At 56.1% G+C, this 24,353-nt stretch overlaps 2 protein-coding genes across 2 annotated transcripts; both read left to right on the top strand.

Moving 5' to 3' along the window:
* Positions 1-2,127: 2,127 nt before the first annotated feature.
* On the top strand, positions 2,128-3,335 carry Rps15 (ribosomal protein S15). The gene is made up of 3 exons (XM_051177395.1): positions 2,128-2,259; positions 2,872-3,106; positions 3,198-3,335. Exons 1-3 carry the CDS (start codon positions 2,168-2,170, stop codon positions 3,309-3,311), a joined length of 441 nt encoding a protein of 146 aa, XP_051033352.1. The 5' UTR covers positions 2,128-2,167; the 3' UTR covers positions 3,312-3,335.
* Positions 3,336-5,229: 1,894 nt separating this feature from the next.
* Apc2 (APC regulator of WNT signaling pathway 2) lies at positions 5,230-23,836 on the top strand. The gene is made up of 15 exons (XM_051177394.1): positions 5,230-5,350; positions 11,077-11,235; positions 11,361-11,451; positions 11,538-11,718; positions 12,966-13,074; positions 13,182-13,298; positions 13,471-13,548; positions 13,695-13,793; positions 14,270-14,654; positions 15,182-15,277; positions 15,645-15,784; positions 16,125-16,202; positions 16,381-16,497; positions 17,121-17,335; positions 18,714-23,836. Exons 1-15 carry the CDS (start codon positions 5,297-5,299, stop codon positions 23,725-23,727), a joined length of 6,933 nt encoding a protein of 2,310 aa, XP_051033351.1. The 5' UTR covers positions 5,230-5,296; the 3' UTR covers positions 23,728-23,836.
* Positions 23,837-24,353: the final 517 nt, after the last annotated feature.

The raw sequence follows: 24,353 nt of genomic DNA, 5'->3' as shown, positions 1-24,353 counted from the left end.
TTTTGATATCTTTCTAGCCAGCTTGTTCCGGGGGGATTTTGTGTCTCCCTCTCTCCAGGCAGAGCTGCAGGCAGCCTTCAAGCCTACTTGGAATGTTGCCCTAACAAGGGCCCTAATGACTAATGCATCTATCTATACAGGGTCTCACCATGTATCCCTGCCTGGCCTGGAACTCAGAGATTGTCCTGCCTTAGCCTAGTGCTGGGGTAATAGGTGTGAGCCTCCATTCTCTATTTGTTTTAAGATGGAGTTTCACAGGTGAGGCAGCGATGGCACACGCCTTTAATTCTAGTATTCAGAGGCACACAGAGAAACCCTGTCTTGAAAAGAAAATTTCAAATGTATTGTTTTACGTATAGTGTTTGCTTTCATGTGTATATATGTACCGTATATGTGCCTGGTGCTGGAGGTGGGCATCAGATACCCTGGGATTGGGAGTTATATATAATTGTGAGCTGCTATGTGGGTGCTGAGAATTGAACCCCAGTCTTCTGGAAGAGCAGCCAGTGTTTTTTTGTTTTTGTTTAGTGATTTATCTTTCTCATGTATACTTTGCCTGCACATATGTCTGTACGCCAGTGTCAGACTTGGAACCAGAATTACAGTTGTGAACTACAGTTGTGGGTGCTGGGATTTGAATCTGGATACCTTGGAAGAACAGCCAATGAGTGCTTTTAACTGTTAAGCAACTTCTCTCTGTCCTGTCCTCTGTGCCCCAAGGCTGCCTTCAAACTCCAGCTTCTGTGTACCCAGTAGATTCCCTTATTCTAACAGTTCCAGCCCTGCACTAAGCCAGTAGCATGGGAGTTCTCAGGGAAGCCAGGACCCTGCCTCCTCCCTACCAAACCATACCTACTAGTATGCAAATAGTAGGCACTTAGTAAATGCTTGCTGTCAGATAGGTTACATAGTGTGACCCAAAGTGCACATGTCCAGAGTGTCCTCATCGTCCCAGGAGGTTGACAGAGGAGTATCCTGAGTTTGAAGCCTTATAGCATGTAGTGAGGGAGGTTGCCCCTGCAAAGATAGGATCTCTATGTAGTCCCAGTTGTCCTGGAGCTGTATGCTGGCATTAAAAGCACATGTCATCATGCCTGACCAAGGGACATCCTTCAAAAAACAACAAAAAGAGACACGCACACACACTTTGTAGCTTGGCATGGTGGCACAAACCTCTTGTGCTGGCATTCTAGAGGTTGAGGCAGGAATATCAGAAATTAGAGGTCATTCTCAGCACATACCAGGTTTGAGGACAGCTACATGAGACCCTGTCTAAAACCAAAAGCAAGGCTCACTGGGTAAGGGAGTTTGCTGCCAAGCCTGATGACCTGAAGTCAATCTCCAGGACCTACATGGTGGAAAGAGAAATCATTCCTTCAAGTTGTCCTCTGATACGCCACGCTTCTTTGTGAGTCACCATGTGGTTGCTGAGAATTGAACTCAGGACATGCTCTTAACCTGTGAGCCATCTCGCCAGTCCGACCTGCACACTTTTGAGGTGGTAGGCTCACATACACCAACCACACTAGTGAAAACAAAAGCTGGGCGGTGGGCCACAGAGAGAAACCCTGTTTCGAAAAACCAAATTAAATGGAAATACAAAGTCGAGCAGGAGGATTGCTGCGAGTTCGGGACCCCTTGAGACTTTGTACATGTGAGAGACAGAGAAAACAAGAGCTCTACACCAAAACAACGCCCCCCAAAAGACCCTCACCTCCCTCCCCGGCGCCGGCGGGCCCTGCTCTACCCTCCGCACAGCAGGGGGCAACAGCGAGTAACTGGAAAGCGGAAGCGCATGTGCGGCTGGAGGCGTCGCCTTCCGGTGGAGCTCGCGATAACTGCGCAGACGCAGACAACGCTTCCTTTTCCTAGAAGCCACCAAAATGGTGAGTATTAGGTTTTGGCGCTCTGCTCGCGATGCATCCGCCGCCATCGCCCGGGCACGGTGTCGCAGGACTCAGGGTCGCCGTTCGGGGAGAGAGCCATGTGTTCGTTGCCTCAACGACTGCAGATGGAGGGCGCGGGGAGGGACTGGAAGGCCGCGGGCCGGAGGAGGCCACGGTGCTGTGCGCGCCGCCGTAGCCGGCACCACCATCCGGGCCGGGCTGCAGCTCGCGAAGCCCTCTCCCTCGGGTGCCGAGGCTTCCCCTAACCCGGACTCGCGCTCATGCAGGCTGAAGTGGAGCAGAAGAAGAAGCGGACCTTCCGCAAGTTCACCTACCGCGGCGTGGACCTGGATCAACTGCTGGACATGTCCTAGTAAGAGGCCTGTCCCCTCCGCCCTGCTGGGTTTTAATGCTGGGGAGGGAACCAGAGCCCTTGCACATGCCATCCGGGAGGAAGAGACTGTAGGTTGGCTTGCTTGTAGCCCGGGTTGGCCTCGAACGCCTGAGCCTCCTGCCTCCATCTCTCAGGTGTCTGGGTCACCACGGTGCTGGAAATCAAACTCAGGACTTCATGGCCTCCTAGGCAAGCGCTCTGCCCACTCAGCTTTAACCTTGTATGTGGCAGGCCTGCAGGCCCCACACCTTTGTGGTGGGGCCGATGGTCTTCGTGTGTGTTGACAGGAAAGGCTGTCAGCAAACTCAAAGATGTGGTCTTGGATTCGTTTTAGGGGCATGTGTGCTGAAGGTTGACTCCAGTACGTGGTGAGGGTTGGTTAGCTGAGCTTGTAGAATGGGTTTTTGTGGACATCCTTGCTCCTGGCTGTTGGGGTGACATTGAGGCCCTGCTCTGGGCATGTTCCTCGCTGGGTGTGGATGTAATGGGAATGTGCTGGGCCTCCTTCCTGTTCTTGCCTCTGCCAAGGGTCTCCATTCCCCTAGGAGTGTGGTCAGGGCTTAAGCCACCTGCATTCCCTTCTTCCCACAGTGAGCAGCTGATGCAACTGTACAGTGCCCGACAGAGGAGACGCCTGAACCGAGGCCTGCGGCGGAAGCAGCACTCCCTACTCAAGCGCCTGAGAAAGGCCAAGAAGGAGGCACCGCCCATGGAGAAGCCCGAGGTGGTGAAGACCCACCTGAGGGACATGATCATCCTGCCCGAGATGGTAGGCAGCATGGTGGGTGTGTACAACGGCAAGACCTTCAACCAGGTGGAGATCAAGGTGAGTTGTGGGGTGGGTGAGATGGGGTGGCTTTCCCCCTGTCTGTCAGTCACAGCTGCTCATACCCAGCTCTGTTCACTCTCACCTACAGCCAGAGATGATCGGCCACTACCTTGGCGAGTTCTCCATTACCTACAAGCCGGTGAAGCACGGCCGGCCTGGCATCGGTGCCACCCACTCCTCCCGGTTCATCCCCCTCAAGTAACTGGCCAATAAAGACTTATGTATAGTCCCTGGGTTCTGCTTTCTTCTACCTCCTAGGTAGATGTCTAAGGCCTGTGCTGAGGACGAAGGTGGCAGCATGGAAAGGGGCTCCATGCCATGTGCATGGTGTTTCTGCGGCAGTCCTCCATGGGCTCAATCAAGCTGCCCAGCATTGGGGCTGACTGTCTCACAGGGTGCAGCTCAAGGGCAGTGTGGTGACTCTAAAAGCACGCTGTTGGAGAAGGTTGCTGTGCCTGTGTTTGAGTCTGGGAGATGGAGGGAGGCCACAGGCAGACCTGGAATGAGGATCATGAGAGCAGGGTCTGCAGAGTGGTTGTGGACCTGCAGGGGTGCCTTGGGAGTGCTTCCTTTTCGTATTTTGATGCTGTTATAACTCTGGTCCCTGCAGCCTCCTGGGTTCAGGGTTACTGGTGGTGGTGGTCTGGAAGACAGCCTGTCAATGTCGCCATGTCCCACTCACCTGGCCAGGGCTGTGGGAAGAGCTGCAGCTGGAGGAACATCTGTTCCTGTATTATCCAGAGATAGCCTAGCTGCCCTTGGCCTGCAAGTCTTTGTGTGGGGAATATTTAACCCTGTGGTTGTGCTGAGATAGGAAGGGTATGGGGTCACCCCAACTGTTAGGGGTGTTGGGGAGTGAACCTAGGTCCTCTCTCTACATGCTTCCTGCTGCTGGTGTTAATTGGTACCAGCCCCACCCACAGCACCAGGCTGTGGGAAAGATAAGGCCACTGGTGCCAGAGGCACCTTTGTATCAGTATGGTTTCCTAGGAGGTGTCTGGGAGAGGGGCATCCCAAAACTGACCTCTCCAATGGAGGCCAGCTGCTTCTGTCCCTGGTTCACAACCTTTGGGCTGCCCCATCTACCTCCCACTATGAGGACTGTTGGCCTCTCCCAGTTCAGTTCTGGGAGAGGCTGTTCCAGTTACTGTTACTGCCCATATCCCTTTCTGCTTTGTGCTGACCCCTCTGCCAAATCTCGGTAACTGGTTTCCTGCTACACACTGCCTTTATTTTTGGGTTTTGGAGACAGGGTTTCTCTGTGGCTTTGGATCCTGTCCTGAAACTCACTTTGTAGGCCAGGCTGTCCTCGAACTCACTGGCCTGCCTCTGCCTCCCCAGAGCTGGGATTAAAGGCTTGTACCACCACCTCCCAAACTCACTGCCTTCCATAACTTCCTACTAAGCATTTGGCCTAGATTACAGCTGCTGGCACCTGGAACAAATACATGGCAGTTCTGCCTCAGTCTTCCAAATGCACCACCGTATCTGACCTTTAAAGGTGTTTTGTTCTTTGGAGACAGGGTCTCACTGAGTATCCCTGGATGTCCTGGAACTCAGAGATCAGTCCCCCTTCTGCCTCCTGAGTGCTAGGATTAAAGGCCTGTTTGCCACTGCCCTACATACAGGCTTTCAATTTTTTTTATTACTAAGTAGCCCAAGACCTGGGTTCTAGACCAGTGTGCATTGTACCAGGTCGGGCACACACAGTATGTGTTCTTTGCTTACACGATGGGCTCGGCATTCTGAAGTGTCCCCATCCAGCCGGCCCTCAGCCCTCTTCGTGCTGTTCTCACACCTCTCAGGCTGGCACCCAGCAAGTGCCAGCTAAATGACTAGTGAATTTTGGGCACTGGGGTATCTGCGCGCACGGGGTGGGTGGTGGGGGACTCAAGGTGACCCAGCCACAGGGTGGCGCTTCTAGTCCCACACACATCAGTTCTTCATGGCCCCCTCCTTTTCAATGTGAGCCCCTTGGATTGCTTCCAATCCTTAGGGTCCTCCAGACTCACCAGAGATGTTTTGTCGCTGTGCCCAAGGAGGCCCCAAGTCCTATACTTCCATCCTCAGAGTCTTGGGTCACCCTTCCCAGAGGAGTGACAAACCCTATCCAGTCTGCGCAGGCGCAGTACTCCCTCCATCCCTGCGGTCGAGGGCGGGGCCGCGCTGTCCAGCGGCCAAGACTCCATGGGACTTTTGGGGCTCCTAAGCCTCCTGCACTCAGCCTTCTTCGGGGACCAGGTAGGGTACATGGAGTCCTGGTTGGGGACGAGAGTGTGAGTACAACCAGGTGGGGTCCTTACTGTGGGAACGGCGGCGCCAGAGACAGCATGAGGACACTCAGGGTAAAGCAAGTCTACTTGATGGGTCGGGGGTCTTTCATAGTTGCTCTGGAGACAGTTGCCAAGGAAACCGCCTGGGCAAGTGCTTGGGGCTGGGCTTCCCTTCCCTGTGCTGCCACAACCCCTCCCCCCTTAATGCGCAGGCGCAGGCCTTCCATGCAGGAGCATCCCTCTATAGGAGACCTTCATTCTCCTCTCCCTCCTATCTAGAGACTAGTGGTTGGGGGACAGAGCAGGGGTATACCGAGCTCAGGGCTAGCGCAGGATGCTGGGCCCGACTGTGTCCCGCATCTTCCTAGGCCTCAGTTTCCCTCTGAACACTATGGAACTAGGGCCCACCTGCTCAGTATCCACTGATTGTGACATTCCTAAGGTTGCCATGTAAAGGGAAACAGGCCGGGTCACAACTAAGCTGCCCAGGGTCACATGGATGAGCCAAAGAAGAGCTTATGTGCTGGGGGTCTCAGGAGGAACTGCACAGTCAGCCTGCTTCCCTCTGGGGAGACTGAGGCCCACTACTGTGCTCCAGCACCAGCTATCTCCTCCCAGTTAGCGCTGTGCCTCGTCACCCAGCGCACAGCTGTACACAAGTGATGAGCAACATATGGTCATGCAGCTGCCTCTAGATGCACTCCACACCCAGTGTAGCAGAATTTGGGGTAGGGGCTGGTGGGACCCCGAAAAGACCAGCAGCCATTAGATTCTGGAGGTTCAGTGACCTCTGCAGTGTCACAAATAGAAGTCCCAGGGTGCATTGTGCCCATTAGGAAGCATGGAGTACCCCGCAGCTGGGAGGCCTAGACACAAAACAGCAGGTGCTGGGTGGGTCTCCTGCATCACTGGAAGGTCAGGCCTCTGGTACTTGAGGAGAGAAAGGAGGAAGAAGCCGAGCCTCTCCAGAGGCCTGGCTGGGGTTCAGGAGTGAATTGAAGCAGCCCAAACCTCAGTTTCTCTGTGTAGGAATGGCCAGTCTTCCCTTCCCCCACCAGCCCTTTCATGAGAGGACCTGGCAAAATAGTGTTCCGGAGAAAACAGTCAACTGGACTTATTCTATAAGGACTACCAATCAAGCTGGTAGGCCAGAGACAGTCAGTCCCAAGGTCACCCCGGAAGGTGGATGCAGATCTGAAGCCAAGAGCAGCCAGCCCTGCTCTACTCTGAACTGAGTTATGAGGACCTTCCCAGCTTTCCCAGCCTTGATGGCTTGCCTTGGCTGAACCCCATGCACCCTCCCCCAATGCTGCACCAGCAGACAACCACCGTGCCAGGACCAAGCCCCACTCATTTCTTGGTGCCAGGCACATTCCCCCTCCTGGCCCTCCAGCTGGCTGTGGCTCTGTCCTGCTTTACCTCTTTGACTTGAGACAAGGTCTCACCTTAGCACAGGCTGGCTCAATGCCCCAAATGCCATGAAATCTTCCTGCCTCAGCTTCAGTGCTGGGATGACAGCCTTCAGCACCTCCAGCAAGGACCCCTCTGCCACCTCCTCCCTGGCAGCAAGGACAGCCGTGTTCAACTCTGGGTGCCACTGTCCAGCAAGCAGGAGGTTTTGGTTATTGCAGCTGCAGGTCCCTGATGAGCCTTCTGCAGAAAGCCTTACAGTCCCTGGTGCCCTTGACTGCTACTACTGCCTTGAAATACTGGGGGGAGAGGAGTTACCCTGCCTGGCCTGGCATCCCTTTGATTCCTTCACACCCACAGAGGGCAAGGGTTGTATGCTTTTTCTGGGTTCCCCAGATGGGAAAATACCACAGTAGGCCACATAACCACTTAGCACTAAGTCTGTCCCATGTGTGGAGCTGGCAGCCAGAGACTGTTCAGAAACTGTAGATATGGACTCATGTGTGTATGTGTGCGCGCATGGCATGTGTGTGTGTGTGTGTGTGTGAGCTCACACATGCGTGCACGTGATACAGGTGCTGGCAGTTGCTGAAGGTGTGGGAACTGGAGTTCAGGCAGCTGTGAGCCATTGAATCTGGATGCTGGGAAATGAACTTGTGTTCCCAGGAAGAGCAAGAGCATCGTTAAATACTGAACCATCTCTTTAGCCCCAGGCTCTTCAGGCTAAATGCCCAAGGGCATCCCTTTGAGCACCAGGGAGTCAGAGATGGAGAGAGACCTAGAGGGAGATAGAAACAGGAACAGAGAGACTCAGGAGGAATGTCACAGGAAATGACAGGCAAGCCCTGGTCCTGATGCTCTGCCAGGTGGTGTGGTGGGGGTGGGTTTGCCAATGTTTCCCCAGAGTGCCTGCTCAGCTCCCAGCCTCCCAGTCCCAGGTTACTGAGGACCTCAGGGTACTCTGGCTTTGCTTGTAGCAAGCCCCTCTTGTTTTGACATCTCCAAACCTGACAGGTGGGTTGAGTGGTTCCCCCAGCCCCATGATTTTGGTGTCATATTTATCATTTTGATGTTTGCATGGAATCTTGTATTCAGGGTGCTCCTTTTTCTCTTGGTAAGGGGTTTGTTTGCCAATCCCAGTGTCATCACCCCATCAGCCCCTGAGCCCCAGAGGAGGCCGGATGCCCCGCGGTCCGCACGGGTCCCCGCCCCGGGTTGCTATTGGCTGTTGCCATGGCAGCAGCTCGTCTTCCCGCACCACCATTGGCCCAAGCGCCTGCATCCCGCATCCTCCCCCGCTCGCTTGCGGTGGTCTCGCCCAGCGCCCAGAGGAGCAGCGCCACCTGGCCAAGCAGGGATCGGGCTTTGTCCCTTCCGAACACCCCCCTTTGCCCGTGCTGCTGAGACCCCCCGGAGACCTAGACACACCAGGTCTGGGTTGCAGGCCTAGCCAAGAGGAGGAAGGAGGCCCTGGGCCTCACAGCTAGCCCAGATGCAAGTAAGCATGCGTCTTCCCTTGGGCGGAGGGCAGGGGCGAGACCTGCCGCACCCTGTCAGTAAGGACTCAAACGCAGACTAAGAGCTGAGGGGAAACTGAGTCCGGATGAGGCAGGCATCTGAGTCACTACGGCTGGTCCTAAACTCTCTCTCTCTCTCTATCTGACACACACACACCACTCACACTCACACTCATGGGCTCCAACACCCCAATCCTTGGAAGATAATACAGAAGGGATGGAGGAGAGTTGGAGAGCAGGATGCGTCCCTTGGGAGTCCTGTGTGTTTCTGGTCTGTTTCTTTACCTCTCTGTAAAGGGGTGCTGATGACAGGAGTTCAGAGATGAGCCCCCTCCCTCCTTCCCTCCTGTGCCTCCCCACTCTGAATCACTCTTAGTAGACCCACATCTAGATACTGCTGTTTGCTGTCTGTCATCTGCCAAGGTGGCCCTTCATGGAAGCTTGGGGTTAGAGGCAGGCAGGGGGTCCTTTTTGTAGGATTATGTAGGGTATGGATCCACAGGAATCAGGAAAGGTGGCCTCACGTGCAAACCTGAGGACAAATACATGTCCATTCCCAGGGAACCTGTGCATCCATGTTCATCCCCAGGCACTAGGGAGCCATGGGAAATGTCCGAACACTTTACAAGGATGGACTCCAACTATGAACCTCATAGCTTCCTCTGGAGGGGATGTGTCCTCAGTAGTAGAAGGCTGAAGGATGCTGGGAGGGGTAGCTTGGTGAAAGGGGTGTAGAGGCCTCCAGGGTAAGGGTGGGTTGATTCAGATGCCAGCTTGGAGGGCTGATAGCCCTGTGGAATTGGGATAACAAGCTACATTGAGGGGAACCATCAAGTGTGGATCACACACATCTGAATGGGTGGGCACGTGGGGCTGTGTTCCTGCCATACCTCATCTACTCCTCCTGGCTAGGAGTGGCATGGTGCCTTCAGCTCAAACCCAGGGCTAGACTAGATACGAGCCTTGATCTTTGGGTAGAATTAGCATCAAGGTGAAGCATTTCTGCCTTGGGACCTGCCATCAGCCCTGTGGGGAGGCCAGGGACACATCGTCCCCACTCTTCATCAGAGGGACACACAAAGACACAGGGAGAGGACAGGTCTGTTTTGTTTGTTTTTAGTGTTTGATCACTTGAGACATTCTTACATAGCCCATGCTAGCTATGAACTCAATATGTAGTCTAAGCTAGCCTTGCATTTTTGTTTTATTTTGTTTTGTTTGCTTTTTCGAGACAGGGTTTCTCTGTATAAAAGTCCTGGCTGTCCTGGAACTTGCTTTGTAGACCAGACTAGTCTCGAACTCTCAGAGACCCACCTGTCTCTGTTTCCCAAGTGCTGGGGTTAAACTTGTGTGCCATCACTGCACAGCTATCCTTGAATTCTTAATACTCTTGCTTCCACCTCCTGAGTGCTGGGATGACAGGTATGTGCCACCATGGCCAGCTAACTAACTGAACTGCTGAGCATTTCCCAAGTCAGGGTCTGAGTTGTGATTACACCTGTCTTCCTCCTGCTTTCCCACCCCAGCCCTGAACATCTTAGGTTTCCTAGTTTCTCTCTCATAGGAACAGCTGAGATTTAGGTGTGATGTAGGAAGAAGCCAGAAAGCATAGCTAGGCCAGAGCAGGTCCTCCAGGCTGGATGGGATGATGGGAGACTGAGATGACATCAGGCTGGGCTGGAGATTTCCAGAGAGGGAAAAAGGAAGGAGCATTAGATGTGTATGTTCAGATGGGGAAGGCAAAGGAGCAGGTATCACCTAAGCGGGGTGGGGGTGTGGTTGATTTGGGATGGAGCCTCAAAGCTGGCCAGGAGAGGGGGCTCCCAAGGAGGAGGAGGGAGCAGAAAGGACGAGATGCTATTGGCGAGCCTCAGACAAAGGCGGAGGGAGGGGGCTCTCGCAGATGGAAGGGAACAAAGACGGAAGGGGGAGATCGTGGGGGCTTCAGGGTGACTGTGAAGGGACAGTCAAGCTGAGAGAAGAGGCACTGGTCAGCTGGACAGAGGGAGGAGGCTGGATAAAGAGAAAAGACAGGCAGGAGCACAAAGAGCTGGCCTGTCACCAAGCTGAGAGCTAGCATGGTAACCCAGCCAGAGGCTGCGGAACCATGAACGGAGTCACTGGGGACGCTTTCATGAATGGAGGGAGGTGGGGCTTCGGGGCGTCCTGGTCCAGGACTCAAAGTCCTGGGACCATCCTGGTGAGTTTGGATCTTCGACACTGACCTTCCTGTTTCCTGCTCATAACTCTCCTAGCCAGGGCTCCTTGGCTTTCAAGTGTTCTGGGTGAGCTAATGACCCACCCTCCCCAGGCAGTCTGCCAGCCTTGGCAATCTGTGCTTTGGTGGGAGATTGATCCCATCTGTCTGTCTGTCTGTCTGTCTGTCTGTCTGTCTGTCAACTTCTGTATCAGTCTATGAACCTGGTGGCCTCCAGGTGGCCCATCCACCTGCTGACTTGGACTGCCAGGGTGAGACAGATGTCTGTGTGCTCCTTTGTCTGGCTGTCAGTGCGGGTGTCCACGTGTCTGTCTGTCCACCTATCAGTTAGCCTTTTATGCAGCAAACAGCCCTCTAAGGGCTCCTAGCTTCTACTCTCCTCTGTCTCTGTCTGTCTCAAAGGCTGGCTCCCCGGTGACTGGTTCACACCAGACAGCTATTCCTGCCTGGTGTGCACTCCCAGGATAAGTGAGAGGCTGAGCTTTGGTCCGGGCCTCTCTGAGGGGCACCAGGGACCAGCTCCTACTCTTTTGACCGCCTTGGCTGCAGGCATTGCAGGAGTTGAAGATGACCAGCTCCATGGCCTCGTACGAGCAGCTGGTGCGGCAGGTGGAAGCCTTGAAGGCTGAGAACACAGACTTAAGGCAGGAGCTACGAGATAACTCCAGCCACCTCTCCAAACTGGAGACAGAGACTTCTGGCATGAAGGTGAGGGTCTGCATGGCAGGCATGGGTCAAAAGCACTCATATCTTGGAAGGGCCCGAGAGAGAGGTTCCTGGGGGACCCTGGGCAGCCATGATGGCCAGAGCCCTATTCCCTACCATTCCCACAGGAGGTCCTGAAACACCTTCAGGGCAAGCTGGAGCAGGAGGCGCGGGTGCTGGTATCCTCCGGGCAGACAGAAGTGTTAGAACAACTGAAAGGTAAGTGACTTGGGGACTGCCCCAGGCCCAGAGGGGACATAGCAGGAGCAGTCTGCTGACCTTCATCCTCGACACCCTCCCTCCAGCTCTTCAGACTGACATCAGTAGCCTCTACAACCTAAAGTTCCAACCCCCAGCCCTGGGCCCAGAGCCTGCCACCCGGACCCCAGAGGAAAGCCCAGTGCATGGCTCCGGCCCATCCAAGGACAGTTTCGGGGAGCTGAGCCGGGCCACCATCCGCTTGCTGGAAGAACTGGACCAGGAGCGGTGAGAGGGTGTGGGGAGGACCCGCCCCCTAGAAACTCTGCCCTCTGATTGGCTCATTGGCTTACTTCTAGGCTCTTCCACTCCTCTCTCCACTGTATCCCTGTGTGGCTGACCCCAGCTGGGTGACTGAGGGTCTGGGGACATTCCTGGCAAGGGGAAAGGCTCCTGAGAGACGCCCCCCAACCCCAAGTCGGAGACATACAGGCGTCTAGGGATAGAGCAGAATCCAAAGTCAGGGCTCAGAATCAGGCCTTTTGCCAGAGATCCTCAAGGAGGCCTTTGTTGTTGGAAGGACAGAAGCCCAAATATTCTGGGCCCAGGGCCAGCAGAGGGGCAGCGCCGAAGACCCAGTTCAGCCCATCTGACAAACAGCTGGACCTTAAATCAGCTTAGCTGTGTGACTTCCCAGACTCAGTTTTCTGCTCCATAAAATGGGATAGTTTTGTTGATAGCTTTTCTTTCTTTTTTTTTTTTTTTTTTCTTTTTTTGGTTCCCCAACCACATTTCTTCTTTGGGGAGCACCACGACATGTGTGTGGTAGTCAGAAGTCACCAGGAGATCCACGCTGGGCAGACTCAGGTGATGGCCAGGCCTCACCCACCTAACTAACTCTCCAACTTCTTTAGAAAACAAAAGAAAAAAAATTGTTTTTGTTTTATTGAGGCAGGGTTTCTCTAGAGGTTTGGAGACTGTCCTGGAGCTCACTCTGTAGACCAGGCTTGCTTGAACTCACAGAGATCCACCTGCCTCTGTCCAGAGTGTTGGGATTAAAGGTGTATGCCACCAACACTCAGCTTATTCTATTTTAAGACAAGGATCAGGACTGTTACACAGAGAAACCCTGTTTCAAAAACAAAAAAACAAAAAAACAATTTTCTTAAAAATTTCATTTCTATTTACTTGAATGTGCTTGAGTGTTTGTAGGTCAGAGGGCAACCTGCCCAAGGCCCTTTCTTGCCTACCATGTGGGTTTGGGGATAGAACTCTGGGGTCCTCAGACATGGCTGCAAGTGCCTTTACCTGCTGAGCCATCTCCCTGACCCCATGTTTTGAGACAGGGTTACACTCTGTGGTCAAGGCTGGCCTCAAACTCGACTATCCTCCTGACTCAGCCTCCCGAGAGATTCCTTTTCCCCCTGACAATTACCTACCCCCGGCCCAGTGTCTCCCGGTGCCCATCTCAGAGCTGAAGCCCTGTAAATGCCACCTATAAGGAGGTCCCTCCCTCGTACCCCTCCCCCCCCCAGATGCTTCCTGTTGAATGAGATCGAGAAGGAGGAGAAGGAGAAGCTGTGGTATTACTCTCAGCTGCAGGGTCTGTCCAAGCGCTTGGATGAGCTGCCACACGTTGACACGGTGAGCTCCCCGTGGCTTACCTAGCAAAGATGGGAGGGAGAGGGTATGTGTGTGGCAGGGAGGCTGGATCCCGGAAGCGCCTCACCGCAGCCTATGCCCCCTCCCAGCAGTTCTCGATGCAGATGGATCTGATCCGGCAGCAGCTGGAGTTCGAGGCTCAGCACATCCGCTCGCTGATGGAGGAACGCTTCGGCACCTCAGACGAGATGGTGCAGCGCGCACAGGTGGGCAGGGTGCAGGAAGTGGAAGGAGAGCTGAATGGGAGGAATCAGCGGTAAAACCGAGAATTAGGAGGTGGAGTCAGAGATGGGAGGGGTGAATGCGATGGGGCGGGGTCAGTCGGGGGCGGGGTCAACCAAGCAAGAAAGCATTACCTTTCCTTTCTCTGGTCTATAGATACGTGCTTCACGCCTGGAGCAGATTGACAAGGAGCTGTTGGAGGCCCAGGACCGGGTGCAGCAGACAGAACCCCAGGTACCACGACAAGGAGAGCTAGGGCCGAAGAAGTGATGGCAGATGCCCATCAACTCAGTGACGTTCCCCTGTCCTGCGTCCATGAAGGGGTCTGCAGCCTGTGGGTTGTGCAGACTGAACCCCCAGGCCTCATACTCTCCCTGTAGGCTCTGCTGGCAGTAAAGCCTGTGGCAGTGGAGGAGGACCAGGAGCCGGAAGTCCCCACTCACCCTGAGGATGGCACCCCTCACCCTGGCAACAGCAAGGTGAGAGGGGAAAATCCGAAAATGGGCCACCAGTGGCACAGGATGAGGGTCCCCAAGCAATCCCGGTTGAAGGAGAGCCACCCTGGACAGAGGCTTCTTGTGTGGGGAGAGTTCTTTGTTCTGAGACAGAGTGCCCTGACTGGCACTCGCTCTGTAGACAAGAGTGGTTTCCAACTCAAATATCTGCCTGCCTCTGCCTCCTGCTTGCTGGGATTAAAGTTCCCTACTTAGTGTGGGAGTCTTGCGAGGAGGCCATGCTTTGATGGACATGAGGAGGTCAGAGGACAATTTGCAGGTTCTGTCCTTCCATCATGTGGGACATGGAAAGGGAACTGAGGTCATTGGATTTGATGGCAAACATCTTAACACCTGAGACTTTTACCGGCCTGCAGGTCACTTCTTGAAGGGGAATTGTCAGCAAATGTTGGAGCGCAGGTACCACTTCATACCTGCTCTCACCCCGCATCCCTCTGCAGGTGGAGGTGGTGTTTTGGCTTCTATCCATGTTGGCGACACGGGACCAGGAAGATACAGCACGCACACTGCTGGCCATGTCTAGCTCGCCGGAGAGCTGCGTAGCCATGCGCCGCTCAGGATGCCTGCCACTATTGCTCCAGATCCTTCATGGCACCGAGGCCGGGGCTGGGGGACGTGCGGGGACCCCTGGGGCACCTGGTGCCAAAGATGCACGCATGCGCGCCAACGCGGCCATGCACAACATCGTTTTCTCTCAGCCGGATCAGGGCTTGGCCCGCAAGGAGATGCGTGTGCTGCATGTGCTGGAGCAGATTCGGGCTTACTGTGAGACTTGCTGGGACTGGCTGCAGACGCGCGACAGCACTGAGGGTGGTTCAGGAGGCGGTGAGCGTGAGTCACCTACACAGCATACATAGGCTTGGGAGAGGACAACCTCAGACCTTGCACCTCCTCAGCTGTGTGTAGCTGAACCCAAGGGACCACGCCCCAGTCCCTCACTGGGGGATTCTAGGCAGGGGCTCCACTCTGATCACACCCCCAGCTCCTCACTGGAGGTGGCATACTGCTGGGACAGGCCAACAGTCCTTTTCATCTAAGGCCAAGTCTCACTAATATATCCAGGCTGGCCTTGAATTTGTGACCGTCCTGCCTTAGCTTAGGGGCACTGAAGTCACAGGCTTGTGCTGCAAGCACAGCGGCAGGTTTCATTTACCTGTCTAAGCTGTGCAGGTATGTAAGCAGCAACAGCTCCACTGCCTTGAGACATCTGTACAAGAGACTATTACTCAGCAAATATGTGACATGGCATTTTGAAGTAGTAGAGACAGTACCAGGAGAGGCAAGGGAGAACTTGGGCATCATCTAGGGATATCACTCCAGGGATGGGACTCTAACCTCACCCCTATCCACAGCCCCTGTCCCCATCGAGCCTCAGATATGCCAGGCTACCTGTGCAGTGATGAAGCTGTCTTTTGATGAGGAATACCGTCGGGCTATGAATGAGCTAGGTGAGCCTCCCTCATGTCCCCTCCCAGGCCTTACATAGCTGTTGACTGACCCCTCTAGGTGCCATGGTACAGAGGATGGGTTGGTCAGTATGCATGGGGGACCGTATTAGAACAGGGAAAGAAGCCAGACGGTGGTTGTGCACGCCTTTAATCTCAGCACTCAGGCAGAGGCAGGAAGATCTCTGTGAGTTTAAGGCCAGCCTGGTCTACAGAGCGAGTTCCAGGACAGCCAGGGCTACACAGAGATAACCTGTCTCAAAGTAAACAGACAACAGAACTGGGAGAGTGGATACCCAGGATGCAGAAATCAGCCCCAGTGGGCCAGTGTTGGCTCTCTGTGACCTGCCTTCCTTTCCCACTCCTACAGGGGGGCTGCAGGCTGTGGCAGAACTACTGCAGGTGGACTACGAGATGCACAAGATGTCCCGGGATCCGCTCAACCTTGCTCTGCGCCGCTATGCTGGCATGACCCTCACCAACCTCACCTTCGGAGATGTCGCCAACAAGGTTCCCAGGAGAGGGAGGATGATGGGTGGGATACAGGTACCACCTTGAGGCTTTCCCTGCCTCAACACAGCCTGGATGTGGCCCTCAGAGGTGGGAATGGTCATTTCTGGTGTACAGAGGGACAGAGTGAGCAGGTGATGAAGTCTAGAGATGGCAGAGGCTGGCAAGAGTTTCTCTTGTGATCGCACCCACATTAGCAAGGACGAGGGGCGGAGCGGCTGCCTCCCCCTGGCAAGGCCTCGCTTTCCCCAGCTGGCCAGTGGGATGAAGTGAGACAAAGGACGAGGAGTCCTCTGCTCTCACTGCTGTGGGAACAGCTGTTCCATGTCAATCCCAACAGGCCACACTGTGTGCCCGCCGAGGCTGCATGGAAGCCATCGTGGCCCAGCTGGCCTCTGAGAGCGAGGAGCTGCATCAGGTACCTGGGGGTGGGAGTGAGCCTAGCTTGTTAGACCCCACATGATCCCTTTCATGAGTAACACCCCCCCAGGCTCTGTAACTGGCCATTCTCCAGGGTCAAAGTTGGTGGGAGGAGGGTGATGCCTTTGGATTCTGGGCTCTGGGTCCACTGTGGATGCCCCTCCCACCCTGACCAGGTCGTGTCCAGTATCCTGCGTAATTTGTCGTGGAGGGCTGACATCAACAGCAAGAAGGTGCTGAGGGAAGTCGGCAGCATGACTGCCCTTATGGAATGTGTGCTGCGCGCCTCCAAGGTGAGCATGGCTGGCGTGGGATTGGGGAGGTCAGAGGGAGTCACCATAGCCATTATCATGAGCCACAGGCTCAGTGTGGGAAGACACTGGGGCAGGTGATGAGTGCCCCAAAGAAAACAGAGCGAACTGGATGAGTGAGCCTCGGGCTCCCAACTTAACGTTCTGAAAACTGCAGCCCTAACCCACACTGCTGAGGAAGGAGTAGTGGTAATCATACGCCAGCACTGAGCACCGCCCCAGCCTCTCCTGGGGGATTCTAAGCATAGGCTCTATCCTGACCATGCCCTCAGCCATTCACTGAGGCAGGGTTCTACCCTGACTATGCCAGCTGCTCCCTGGGGGATTTTAGATGGGGCTCCACCCTGGCCACGCCCCCAGCCCCTCCCTGGGGTATTCTAGGCAGGGGCTCTACCATAGAGCTACTTTTGTAGCTTTTTTTTTTTCTTACATATTACAGATGTTCCAGGTTGTCCTGAAACTTGCAATCTCCTGGCTCAGCCTGTAGAGTGCAGAATGACTGGGCTGCTGATCTTGTGGGAGATCTCTGTGGCCACTCTGTGGCCACAGTGAAGGAGCCATGAGCTGCCAACCCCTCATTCTGACCATCCTTCCTCCCACTCCAGGAGTCCACTCTAAAGAGCGTTCTCAGTGCCTTGTGGAACCTGTCTGCACACAGCACCGAGAACAAGGCAGCCATTTGCCAAGTAGATGGTGCACTGGGTTTCCTGGTGAGCACACTCACCTATCGTTGCCAAGGGAACTCCCTGGCAGTCATTGAGAGTGGTGGTGGGATCCTGCGCAACGTGTCAAGCCTCATTGCCACCAGAGAGGACTACAGGTCAGTCTCTGCTAGAATCGGCCTGGCTGTGCAGAGGGCGGGGCTAGGGGATGGCAGGGCTGCAGGAGCCCTCACACCTGCACCAAGAGGCTCATAGTCAAGATGAAACACAGTTTCTTAGGGCTCTAGTGCTGTGGCAAACACAGTGAGAAGGGTTACTTACCCTGTGTTCTGACCACTGTCCATCCTTGAGGGAAGCCAGGGCAGGGTCTCAGGGCAGGCCCAGAGGCAGGAACCATGGAGGAGTGTTGCTTAAGGGCTTGCTCAACCTGCTTTCTTATACAGCCCAGGGGTGGCACCACCCACAATAGCCGGGGCCCCCATCATTCACCTGGAAAATACCACCAGACTTCCCAACAGGCCACTCTGGTGGGGGCAGTGTCTCCCTCTCCCAGGGGTATGTCTAGATTTGTATCCAGTTGACAAAAGTGGATTTTAAAAAAAAGAGAGAGAGACAAAAAACAAAAAACAAACTGCACAAGGTTATATGGGAGGGCTTGGCATGAGGACACCGGCCTTTAGTCCAGCGCCTTTAGTCCTGGCACCAGAGAGGCAGAGGCCGGCGGATCACTGTGAGTTTCAAGTTCCAGGACAGGCTCCAAAAGCTACACAGAGAAACCCTGTCTTGAAAAACAAAAACAAACAAACAAAAAAACAAACCAAACCAAACAAAACAAAACAAGCTAAATAAATAACCCAGGCGTGGTGGTACAGGGCACACACCTGTGAACCTGGCGTAAGGCCAGCATCAGGCTTCCTCAGAGCCTACCTCAAGACAAAACCAAACAAAACCCAAAAGCAAACAACTACAGCATGCCATGCAGCGTGGGGCAGACACACTTTTGCCACAGATGCTTTGTTTTTCTCAAGATCAAACCTAAAGGATGGACATGCGCCAACTCCAGTGGTTCTATTCTGACGGTGGGCGTGGCAGCAGAGGTGTGACTAGCAAGCTGGGGGCAACTAGACTAGCTGCCAGTAATAGAGGTAGAAGTGGTTGAGCATGGGCCTGACAGGTGAGGGTGGGCGTGGCAGACCTGGGATTGGCTTCATCTCAGGCAGAGGTGGACCTTACTTGGTAAAAGCACAGCAAGATAGATGTGGATGTAGCGGTGCCGGGGGGTGGGGGTGGAGGGTGTTTGTGGTGGTGGCCGGGGGTGGGCATGGCTGAGGAGAGGGCATAGCTAGGCCAGGGTATGGCAGAACAAGGTGAGTACGGCTGAGTTGGGGGCTACACTGGGAATCTTGGGGTGGAACTCTCATGTAGCGGGTATGGCTTGGATGGCAGCATGACTTGATTGGCAGTGTGGTGTGGACGGTGGGCTCTACAGGGCTGGGGTATCCAAGCCCACCTTTCTTTTGCTCTGGATTCTCCCAGGCAGGTGCTCCGTGACCACAATTGCCTACAAACACTGCTGCAGCACCTCACGTCCCACAGCCTGACCATTGTGAGCAACGCCTGCGGCACACTCTGGAACCTGTCAGCCCGCAGCCCCCGGGACCAGGAACTGTTGTGGGACCTGGGGGCTGTGGGCATGCTGCGTAACCTCGTCCACTCCAAACACAAGATGATCGCCATGGGTAGTGCTGCTGCCCTGCGAAACCTGCTGGCTCACAGACCTGCCAAGTACCAGGCAGCGACCACAGCCATCTCCCCGGGAACCTGCGTGCCCAGCCTGTATGTCCGCAAACAGAGGGCTCTGGAAGCAGAGTTGGACACCCGGCGCCTGGCGCATGCTCTGGGCCACTTGGAGAAGCAGGGCCTGCCTGAGGCAGAGGCCACTTCAAAGAAGCCCCTGCCACCCCTCCGCCACCTAGAAGGGCTGGTGCAGGACTATGCCTCCGACTCTGGCTGTTTTGATGATGATGACGCACCATCCTTGGCTGCTGCGGCCACAGCTGAGCCTGCCAGCCCCGCAGTGCTGTCTATGTTCCTTGGTGGTCCCGTTCTTCAGGGCCAGGCACTGGCCCGCACCCAACCTGCCCGCCAGGGTGGCCTAGAAGCCGAGAAAGAGTCTGGCGGGGAGGCAGCTGTGGCTGCTAAAGCTAAGGCCAAGCTGGCATTGGCCGTGGCTCGGATCGATCGACTGGTGGAGGACATCTCTGCCCTGCATACCTCATCAGATGACAGCTTCAGTCTTAGCTCGGGGGACCCAGGGCAAGAGGCACCAAGGGAGGGTCGTGCCCAGTCTTGCTCTCCATGCCGGGGTACTGAGGGTGGGCGACGTGAGACCAGCAGCCGGGCGCACCCTCTACTGAGGCTCAAGGCGGCCCACACCAGTCTCTCTAATGACAGCCTGAACAGTGGTAGCACCAGCGATGGCTATTGTCCCCGGGAACACATGCGGCCATGCCCACTGGCTGCATTGGCAGAGCACCGTGAGGACCCTTTGCGTGGGCAGACTCGGCCCAGCAGGCTGGACCTGGACCTCCCCAACCGGGCTGAACTTCCTGCCCGGGACACAGCTACTGCTGATGCCCGTGTACGTACTATCAAGCTATCCCCAACCTATCAGCATGTGCCATTGCTTGATGGTGCCACTGGGTCGGGCATCAGACCCCTCGCTGGACCAGGAGCCTCCCCAGGGGCTCGAAAACAGGCATGGATACCTGCCGATAGCTTGAGCAAAGTCCCCGAAAAACTGGTGGCCTCCCCACTACCTGCGGCTAGCAAGGTGCTGCAGAAGCTGGTTGCACAGGATGGGTCAATGTCCCTTTCCCGATGCAGCTCACTATCCTCTCTGTCTTCTACTGGCCATGCTGGCCCCAGCCAGGCTGGGAATCTTGATGACAGTGATTCATCCCTGGAGGGGCTAGAGGAAGCTGGTCCAGGTGAGGCAGAGCTGGATGGGGTGTGGAGAGCGTCTGGGTCCACCTCTCTGCCTGTATCCATCCCAGCACCCCGCCAGGGCCGCAGTCGAGGTCTTGGGGTGGAGGATGCCACACCGTCCAGTTCGTCTGAGAACTGTGTCCAGGAGACACCCTTGGTCCTGAGCCGCTGTAGTTCAGTGAGTTCTCTGGGCAGCTTTGAGAGCCGCTCCATTGCCAGCTCCATTCCCAGTGACCCATGTAGTGGGCTGGGCAGTGGCACAGTGAGTCCCAGTGAGCTGCCCGACAGCCCAGGGCAGACGATGCCACCAAGCCGCAGCAAGACGCCACCGGCACCTGCTGGCCAGCCTGAAACCAGCCAGTTCAGCCTGCAGTGGGAGAGCTACGTGAAGCGCTTCCTAGACATAGCAGATTGTCGGGAGAGGTGCCAGCCGCCCTCGGAGCTGGACGCAGGCAGCGTCCGCTTCACAGTGGAGAAGCCAGATGAGAACTTCTCCTGTGCCTCCAGCCTCAGTGCGCTGGCCCTGCATGAGCTGTATGTTCAGCAGGACGTGGAGCTGCGGCTGAGGCCTCCAGCCTGCCCAGAACATGCAGGTGGCGGCGGGGGACACCGTCGGAGGGACGAGGCTGCTGGCCGCCTAGATGGCCCAGCACCTGCTGGTTCTCGGGCTCGGTCAGCAGCTGATAAAGAACTGGAGGTACTGCGTGAATGTCTGGGGGCAGCCATGCCCGCCAGGCTCCGCAAGGTGGTCTCGGCCTTGGTGCCTGGCCGCCGTGCACTGCCAGTCCCTGTGTACATGTTAGTGCCTGCCCCGGCTCGGGATGATGACTCTGGCACTGACTCGGCAGACGGCACACCTGTCAACTTTTCCAGTGCTGCATCACTCAGTGATGAGACCTTACAGGGACCCTCCAGGGACAAGCCAGGAGGGCCTGGAGAAAGGCAGAAACCCACAGGCCGAGCTGCCCCTGCCAGGCAGACCCGTGGGCACCGACCCAAGACAGTGGGTGCTGGTAGGAGTACAGAGCACACCCAAGGAGCGGGTAGGAACCGGGCAGGATTAGAATTACCCCTCAGCAGGCCCCAGAGTGCTCGATCCAACAGGGATGGCTCATGCCAGACCCGGACCCGCGGGGATGGTGCCCTTCAGTCACTGTGCCTCACAACTCCCACAGAAGAAGCTGTGTACTGCTTCTACGACTCTGATGAAGAGCCACCAGCAATAGCACCACCACCCCGGCAGGTGTCTGCTATCCCACGGGCTCTTAAGCGTGAGAAACCCACAGGCAGAAAGGAGACCCCATCCAGGGTGTCACAGCCCATCACACCACCTGTCAGGGCCCAGCCCAGACTGATCGTGGATGAGACCCCACCTTGCTATTCCTCAGCTAGCTCCCTCAGTGAGCCTGAAACCTCTGAACAGGCATTTAGCCAACCCCGAGGCCGGGAGCAGGCAACTACCAAGAACCCAAGCCCAGGCAGTAAACGGGACAGCTCTCCTAGCCCAAGAGCGGAGGAGGAGCTATTGCAGCGATGTATCAGCTTAGCCCTGCCCAAGCGCCGGACCCAGGTAGCCGGGTCTCGTCGTCGCAAGCCCAGAGCTGCCCGGTCTGATGTGCGGGCCACTGAGGTACCTCGGAAATGCCGTGAGGAGGTGCCTACCTCTGACCCAGCCTCTGATTTAGACAGTGTTGAGTGGCAGGCCATCCAAGAGGGTGCAAACTCTATTGTTACATGGCTGCACCAGGCGGCAGCCAAGGCCAGCCTGGAGGCATCTTCTGAGTCTGACTCCCTCTTGTCTCTGGTGTCTGGGCTCTCAGCAGGCTCCGCTTCACAGTCCTCCAAACACAGGAAAGTACGAAAGCCTGGGGCTGAAGCTGGGGGTACCTGGCGTCCAGAGAAACGGGGTGCAGCTTTCACTAAAATCAGTGGGAGTCCACGGTTTCCTAGTGGCCCTGAGAAGGCAAAGGGTACCCAGAAAACGGTGTCAGGACAGCCAGCCATGCTCCGGGGACGGACGGTGATCTACACAGCTAGCCCAGCCTCCCGGGTTCAGTCCAAAGGAGTTTCTGGCCCTTGTGCCACACTTAAGAAGATGGGGACATCTGGTACTGCTCAGCCAGGAACTGCCACCAAAGCTCCCAGCCCTGGGCAACAGCAACAGCGTTCACGGAGCCTGCACCGGCCAGGTAAAATCTCAGAGCTGGCAGCCTTGAATCATCCGCCCAGAAGTGCGACCCCTCCAGCCCGCCTCGCTAAGACTCCATCCTCAAGCTCATCACAGACTTCGCCAGCCTCCCAGCCCCTGCCTAGGAGGTCCCCTCTGGCCACTCCAACTGCAGGGCCTTTGCCTGGCCCGGGAGGGTCTCCAGTGCCCAAGTCACCAGCCCGGGCCCTTCTAGCTAAGCAACACAAGACCCAGAAATCACCTGTGCGGATCCCGTTCATGCAAAGGCCAGCCAAGAGAGGACCACCACCACTGGCTAGGCCATCCCCAGAGCCTGGATCCAGGGGCAGAGCTGGGGCTGAGGGGACTCCTGGGGTTCGTGGTGGCCGCCTGGGCTTAGTGCGCATGGCCTCAGCCCGCTCCAGTGGCAGCGAGTCCTCAGACCGCTCAGGCTTCCGCAGGCAACTGACCTTCATCAAGGAATCCCCGGGTCTCCTTCGTCGCCGCAGATCGGAGCTGTCCTCTGCAGACTCCACAGCCTCCACCTCCCAGGCCGCTTCACCCCGCCGTGGACGGCCTACACTCCCTGCTGTTTTTCTCTGCTCCTCTCGCTGTGATGAGTTGCGGGCGTCCCCAGGACAACCTCTGGCATCACAGAAGTCCCCGCAGGCCAAGCCAGGTCTTGCTCCACGTGCGCCCAGGCGCACCAGCTCTGAGAGCCCCTCACGCCTACCTATGCGGGCACCTCCGGGGCAGCCTGAGACAGTCAAGCGGTATGCATCCCTGCCACACATTAGCGTCGTACGCAGGCCAGATACCCAAGTATCTGTACCCACTACCCAAGTTAATACCACTCGCCGGGGAAGTGACGGAGAGACCAGACCACTGCCCAGGGTAGCTGCGCCAGGTACCACCTGGCGTCGTATCAAGGATGAAGATGTCCCCCACATCCTGCGTAGCACACTGCCTGCCTCTGCCCTGCCTCTCAGGGGTCCATCACCCGAGGATAGCCCTGCTGGAACTCCACAACGCAAGACCAGTGATGCAGTGGTACAAACCGAGGATGTGGCCACTTCTAAGACCAACTCCAGCACATCACCCAGCCTGGAGAGCAGGGATCCCCTACAGGCCCCCACCAGTGGCCCTGTTGCTTCATTGGGCAGCGACGTGGACGGAGCAGTCCTCTCCAAACCAATAGCCTCAGTGCCCTTCACCCATGAGGGTCTGAGTGCAGTCATGGGAGGCTTTCCCACAAGCAGGCATGGCTCACCCAGCAGGGCTGCACGAGTTCCCCCCTTCAACTATGTGCCCAGCCCTATGGCGGTGGCCACAGCAGCCAGTGACTCTGCACTGGAGAAAGCCCTTGTCACTTCTCCAGCCAGCCTCCTGGAGTAGTGGGTATAGGCCAGCCTTCTGGAACACTCTCTGCCCTGCAGGCTTGCTCTCCAGATGCTCCAAATAGGCACATTTGTGCCCTCAGAGCTCCTGTCCAGCTGGCATCTCCACAGCTTAGAGCCAGATCTTGCTACTATGCCTGGCCTCCAGGGAACTGGCTATAGACAGGCGGCAGGGCGCACAGCATCATTTCCTGAGGTTGGCCTGGGAAGGGGATGGAGAGCCAAGTTTTGAGGGACACTAGCTGTAGGTACCATGCAGGACCTGCCCTGGGTTGCACCCAGCAGGAGGGTGGGCATGGCCTCTAGGTACATGACTGTGCTTGCCTCCAAGGTGGGGGCAGGCTGTGGGAGGGTAGTGAGACTCTACAGCTGGTGCTGTCTCAACCTCAGCCCTGCACCATGAAGCCTGTAATTAGTGCTAGGATAATTGGTTAATGAGGACTCTGCCCGGCGTGTTTGCCTTCTCAGCGGCAGGCAGTTGAGGAGTGCTGGCTGAGGGATGTAGCCAAGCTGCTCACTGAGCATTCATGGCCTCTGAGAGATCAGGTGCTGGGGAGCCGCCGACCCCATGTCCCTTCATCATCACATAGGATGAGTACAAGCTTGCTGCCATCTGGACAGGCT

This window comes from Phodopus roborovskii, unplaced genomic scaffold (genome assembly GCF_943737965.1).
Source record: "Phodopus roborovskii unplaced genomic scaffold, PHOROB, whole genome shotgun sequence".
Classification (NCBI taxonomy): Eukaryota; Metazoa; Chordata; class Mammalia; order Rodentia; family Cricetidae; genus Phodopus; species Phodopus roborovskii.
Note: the sequence above shows the minus strand (reverse complement) of the source record. Positions and strands in the feature narration are given on the sequence as shown.

Coding starts and splice junctions, on each gene's coding strand:
- Rps15 (XM_051177395.1), top strand. CDS start 2,168: ATGCAGGCTGAAGTGGAGCAGAAGAAGAAGCGGACCTTCCGCAAGTTC. Junction 2,260..2,871: donor CAACTGCTGGACATGTCCTA/GTAAGAGGCCTG, acceptor TTCTTCCCACAG/TGAGCAGCTGATGCAACTGT. Junction 3,107..3,197: donor TCAACCAGGTGGAGATCAAG/GTGAGTTGTGGG, acceptor TCTCACCTACAG/CCAGAGATGATCGGCCACTA.
- Apc2 (XM_051177394.1), top strand. CDS start 5,297: ATGGGACTTTTGGGGCTCCTAAGCCTCCTGCACTCAGCCTTCTTCGGG. Junction 5,351..11,076: donor CAGCCTTCTTCGGGGACCAG/GTAGGGTACATG, acceptor CCTTGGCTGCAG/GCATTGCAGGAGTTGAAGAT. Junction 15,785..16,124: donor TCGGAGATGTCGCCAACAAG/GTTCCCAGGAGA, acceptor CAATCCCAACAG/GCCACACTGTGTGCCCGCCG.